The sequence below is a fragment of the Lissotriton helveticus genome, chromosome 5_1 (assembly GCF_964261635.1).
Source record: "Lissotriton helveticus chromosome 5_1, aLisHel1.1, whole genome shotgun sequence".
NCBI classification, from domain to species: domain Eukaryota; kingdom Metazoa; phylum Chordata; class Amphibia; order Caudata; family Salamandridae; genus Lissotriton; species Lissotriton helveticus.
The window spans coordinates 1187064470-1187070469 of NC_136065.1; the positions used below are offsets into that span (position 1 = coordinate 1187064470).

The 6000-nt window shown below is 40.3% G+C and overlaps 1 protein-coding gene across 2 annotated transcripts in view; it reads left to right on the top strand.

The window, feature by feature from the left end:
- Positions 1-5771, top strand: part of LOC144755205 (pancreatic triacylglycerol lipase-like) — a 356705-nt gene extending 350934 nt beyond the window's left edge. For both annotated transcript variants that reach the window (XM_078643894.1, XM_078643895.1), the window contains 2 exons: positions 2463-2630; positions 5655-5771. In XM_078643894.1, the coding sequence (XP_078500020.1) occupies positions 2463-2630; positions 5655-5718 (232 nt within the window). In that variant the 3' untranslated portion in view covers positions 5719-5771. The remainder of the gene's footprint in view (positions 1-2462; positions 2631-5654) is intronic.
- The last annotated feature ends 229 nt before the right edge of the window (positions 5772-6000 follow it).

A 6000-nucleotide genomic window follows, 5' to 3' on the forward strand; every position in this document is an offset into this window, starting at 1 on the left:
TCTCTAAAGGAAGGGCTTCACTGAACCATGGGGCAGAGGGATGGATTCTTAGTGAAGACCCTGGTATTACTGGCAGTATTGTCTATAGAGAGTTTGTGATCAAATGATTCACAGGGGTAGATCTAGGTCCACTGTCTGTGTCATATCTGGTACAGGGCAGTGCAGTTGTGCATTCAGAACGGGGCTGGATTTGCCCAGGGCAGTGGCGGGTCTTGTAGAAGGAGTAGCCTGATTCCTGAAGGAGAATAGCACTGCCAATTGGTCCAACCCGGGTAATGGCTTTGGTGGGTCTGTAGTGAGATCCATGATATTGGAAAAGATGGGCTCAAGGAGGTAGCGTGCCTCATTTGCTGAGTTGATAAGACCTAAATTCAGCACACTCAAATCCTCTATAAATGTTGTAGTTAGATTACACGTGGGAGCTTCAAGGTGGATGTAAAGATCACCTTAGAGTGTAAAAATGGCCCATTTCAGAATGTCTGGGGCAAGGAGATGGATTTATATAATGCAGCTAATCACTCGGGAGGGTTCCAGGTGCTGTCCATAGGTACAGGGAGATTAAGTAATTTGCCCAGAATCACAGGATGTTGAGCAGACGCCGAGACACAAACCTGGATCCCGAGCTCCAAAGTCGGCTTCTCTGGTCGTTGCACCACATCTTCTCCCCGTTTCAACTCTAAAGTTGGTAGCTCCACATATCCCGGAGGCTGGTAGATCAAAGCCCCGTATACTGTGAGTTTGTCGGTGAAACATAATGAAAAGACAAAGCTTAACTGTCTGGAATGGGTAGCTCCTGTACTTTGCATTGGTATTTGTTCTTAAAAAGAATGGCGATTCTGCCTCCTACCCTGCTCTGTCGATCCATGCTAACGATAGCATGTTTCGATTGAAGTGCGGCTATAACGTCTGATAGAGATGCCTCATGCAGCCATGTTTCAGTTAGATACAAGGCATCCAAATCATTTTCCCACAGAAAATTGAATATGTTCTGTTGATACGTAGGGAGGGATCGGCAATTAATAATAAAGAAGCAAAATTCACTTCCTGGAATACTACTAGAAGTGCTTGCTTTATTGCTAGGCGAGTTGTGAATGCAAGTTCGTAATAAAAAAAATAAACTGTTATTCCAACATGTTATCATGACAGGAAAGTAAAATAAATGAACATGCAAGATGATTAATGAGCATCTCAGCATACAGCCCTTTAAGGCATCACGGCAACAATCAGGTCCTAAACAAAAAAAGTAATTTACATTTTGCTATATCATGAAAGTTAACACATCAAAGAGCACACACTAGTTCTAATAAAAAAAATTACTCCTTCAGCCCCATTTCCGAAATCTAATGGGGGCACAAATGGGTCAATGCTCCATCCACAAGTACCATGGTCATGATGGACAACCCATCCAGGCAATTGCAAACCATGAAAAAACACTTGAAACCCATTATCTGCAGGGGCAGCTCAAAGACCTCCCTCACTGTCCTCCTCCTTTGTACCTCCTACTGTGTTTCAGAGGTTTGATGATGAGGTCTTCTAAACAGCGAAGACTGTCTGTGGTCAGAGCTAAAAAACAAAGATAGGGCAGTAACATGGAGGGTAAGAGGGATACATATGGACAATGCCAGTGGAAAAGTTGTGATAATTTCAAGACCTCAATACCTGCTAGCTCTCCGGGGTCTGAACAATCCTCACACAAAATCCAACAAAAAATAAAATGAACTGGTGGTGAGGCAAATGAGCAGACATTTGATAAGAGGACGGCATTTTCTGAAGAGATAGCCTTTGATTCTCTTCGAAATCGTAGCAAGTTCTTCGACTCTTATTTATCCAGTGAGAACAGACTTGCAGTGCTATAACTTTGAGTGAGTGAACTATTGGTCAGTTTTTCCTAGTGCTGTCAGAGATTTTTTAACACAAATGTATATTGTTGATGTCCTTTAAGTATTGTGTAACATTCCATAGCAAAGTGTTATATGTTGTATGGTATTGCATCATTTATATGGTAATTCATAACATAGACAATGCCTCAAACAGCTTTGATTTTGGAACGCTCCTCGGGCATCACACAGACAGATTTCGAATTTTTACATTGGCAGCCCATCTAAATAGGAGAGCAAAATGATGATGATATGACCAGCTTCATTTTAAAACAACCTTATTCGTGAGAATAGCTTTAACCTTCTACATAGATGTGCTGAGGAGACGAACAAGAATTTAAAGTGTGGGCTTCTATAACTGTGCTAAATCAGCTGCAGAGTGATTGATTGGCCATATGTGTTGTGCCCTATGTTATTTTATAATAAATCTCACAAGGTGGGGATCAAAGATGCAGTTGTATGAATTTACTGTTCACTACTTTATTTTAGTGTATCGTGTATTTTCACAATAAACAATGCAACACCCCAAACTATACTAGGCGAGAGATGCGCTGTCTGACTGTCATCCTTTTATCTTTTTTTAAGGGGTACATTGAAGGCGGGGACCACTTATTCAGCATTTATTGACGTAGAAGTTGATGTCGGGACTATTTCCACAGTCAAATTTCTCTGGAACAACAGAATCCTGAACCCTACTTTTCCGAAACTGGGTGCACAAGCGGCCGTGGTGCAGAATGGAAGAGACGGCAGAACGTACGTATTTTCATGCTGTGCAGTGCTAGCCTTTTATTTCATGACTGTGTTTTGGCTAGTGCCTCCATGCATCCTTACTGGGACTTCATAGCGCCTGGAGTTCCTCTCTGTTAAACCATATTTCAACCACAGGACATAAATAATCTGGATATGGTTCTGCAGTCCTGCATTCCTTGGTCATGGCCTTCCTCAGAACAGAGGTGTAAGGCGGGCTCCAGAGTCCATGCAGTGCAGGAAGATACATATCATACGTCTAAGGCATTTGTATCTTAGGGAGGAGGACTGCCTTAGTGAAATGTATCCTTGCACGAGCCCTCCTATGGGTAACTGACCCCACTATATTTAACATCTGTAGATCAAGCAAAACTGCTATGCAAAGGAGTTCTTCATCATTTATTAGGTCGAGCCTGGGCAGCACATGCACTGCTCATTGAAGCATGCTATATTCAGGTAGGGACTTGAAGCTCCGCCCACTCTCCTCCCATATTTTTCATCAGCTTGTGTCATTGTCCACTGTAAACTATGGCTGTTCATTGGTCATTAGGCTTAGTAGCTCCTCCTTAGTACCGCTTGTCTCATTTTTTAACCTCCCATGGCAACACCCCGATACGTGTGCTGTTACTCAGTAGGCTTTAAATACAGCCTCCAAGCACTATTTTCTCAAATAGTTTTGTCCTACCTTCTATTGCAGGGAAGAAACGCTCTCTCCTAATGTTTTTCGAAATTTTTTATAGCGCGAACGCATTTGAAATGCTATAGGTCTCGCATTTGCGGGAGTTTAAGCTACTGGCATTTTAAATGACAATGCCTTTTAATTATCTGTTTTAATAACAACACATAAATAAAAGGCATTGCATTGTCATTTACAATGCCAATAGCTCAAACTCTCATAAATGCAAGACCTATTGCAGTGTAAATGCTTGCTTATTTTACCATTTTTGAAAATCTAAATACAGTCAATCAAGTATGATAAAAACACTTAATGTATCATATGAAATACTTGCAATATTGTATACGTACAAATAAAAGTCAATGAATAACAGTCATGCGTCTAGAATTCTGGGAATGAAAGTATAAATAATATTAAACAAAGATTGAACAGAACCCACAAACTGCCAGGTTTCCTGGGTTATAGCTCACACAGTTGGTTCCGAAGCTAAGCTGTATGAGCCTCTGGATTCTTGACGGAGACAGTATTCCCAGTGAAAGCCATTTAAGTCATGGTTTGTAGCTATGAAATATTGAGACTCCATTGATTTCTTATTTGCAAACCTCAGATACAACCTCAGATTTTTTATTTGTCAGGCAAAAAAGTAGCAGTCACAAAAAAATATATACCCAGGATTAGCCAGGCTAACTGCACCAGATTTCTCTAGCAAGTGCATTACCCACTAGAGTTACCTCGTTGTTATTAAGCCCTGGAAATTGCTGGGTACACTAAGGGCATGATTCACAGAGGTAAACTTACACCTTTGTGTAAGTTTACATTTGTTTGCTATTCACAAACCTATTTTATGAGTAATATTTTTACGTCTGCGGAGTCTCCGAATATAAAAGGATTGAACTGTCCTATCTTTTATTTTGTGAAAGCTTCCCAGTCAAAAAGATACTAATTGTAAAATACCTTTTTGAACAGCTAACAAATGTAAACTTACACGGCAGTGCAAGTTTACCTTCGAGAATCATCTGCCCCTAAGATCTCTTTAGCAGGTGCCCTAACACGCAAAGATATTTTATAATGTTTGTGACCAAGTAATTAAGTCAGAATAGTTGTATTAGCACATTTGTCTGTGTTGACAATTTCTTTGGGTCAGAGTTTTAAAAAAAAGATGTGTAAGTTGACTATCAGACTCTGCTTCTCGAGACCCTGCACCGTCGGACTCCACCCCTTATCTTTTACCACTGCTTGAAACACATTTTTGGAATGCCACAGTAAATCTTTTCCATTTCCAGCATAGATGACAGTGTTAATGTAGCTAATGTGGCGAAATATATTAATCTAAAAAAATAAAAAGGTTCAATTATGGGGAAAGAAATGGTTAATTCCTGGTTTGACTACCTAGAACTAATGTAAGGAGGAATTAAATGAATGACACAACATCTGTTAACATAAACTAATTGACTGATGAGTCTAAAGAGGTGGTAAAACCCCTACATAATGTGGAGTGGGAAGCAGTTGAGGAAAAAGCAGCAAGGTTTCTAAACTCCAGTTACCAAAATGATTAAGGCACCATCATTTTGATTTGGAAAACAAATATTGAGACAGAAGATGGGAAATACACTAAGCATGGCCTGAAAATGGGAAATTTGCGGAATTAGTTCCTCAGTAGAATGGGGAATTGCATAAAGTCTTCGCTTATGCGATATATGTGTACCTATGGACTGTGCATAATACTCATTAAATAACATTGTTCCAAAGTGGCAGAGCCAAGTAGTAATACCTTTAATTCTAAAACGAGACAATAGGGAAGTAAAATTTGCCAATCTCCCCAATCAGAAGCCATGTCAGACATGCTCCCTTTCGGGGCCTGTGTCCATGTCGTGCCAGTCACGTTGGTCTAAGAAGTATCATCAAAATGTATGCATCTAACTGTTGCTGCTGATGCTCCACTCTGTACCCTCTTTTATAAGATAAGTATGTGGTATATGCGTGCAATGAGATGCTTTTCTTGTTTTTGAAATTCTTGCCATAGCTGCGTTGGTTCAGACACAAATAATGCCAATGCAAGAGTTCATCATGCAATAGTGGGTTATTGGGCACAACAAATGTACTTTGTAGCAAATCAAATGTGAATCAATAATCTATCAGCACATCCCAGCCCATTCTCCTCCTACCCCTTCTGCTCCCATCAAACTACTTTATTTGTCCATCCACCTTCTAAATGCGTCTTGCTCCTTTGATCACAGGAAGCTCATTCACTACTATTGCTAATACTTGACAGTGCTGTGTACCATTCTGGGTTTGGCTGTTGAAAGAGTATATATTTTACCAGTTGTCTAAATATCCTTTTTATGTCTACATAGGTCAACATTCTGTGGCAGTGGAACAGTCAGGGAGGACATCCTGCAGACCTTGACTGGATGCTAAAAGACAACTGGAAACTCCACTATTTGTGCAAATAAAGCTTTTCTTAACATCCACCTCTGTGTTTTTGTGACTCCATTCTAAAGTACGACTGATGCTGCATTTGTTTTTTTAGATCTTTTTAGGTCCATCTACAGACCACTTTACCTGTATGTGACAGTTCTTGTCAACAACACCAGCTACACATGCAGAGAAAAGGGCTTTTGATATCCTTCTTTCAACCGCTGGTCACTTTGAGTCAGCCTCCTTCTGTTATTGCCTCATCGAAGAGCCTGCCACTTTTGA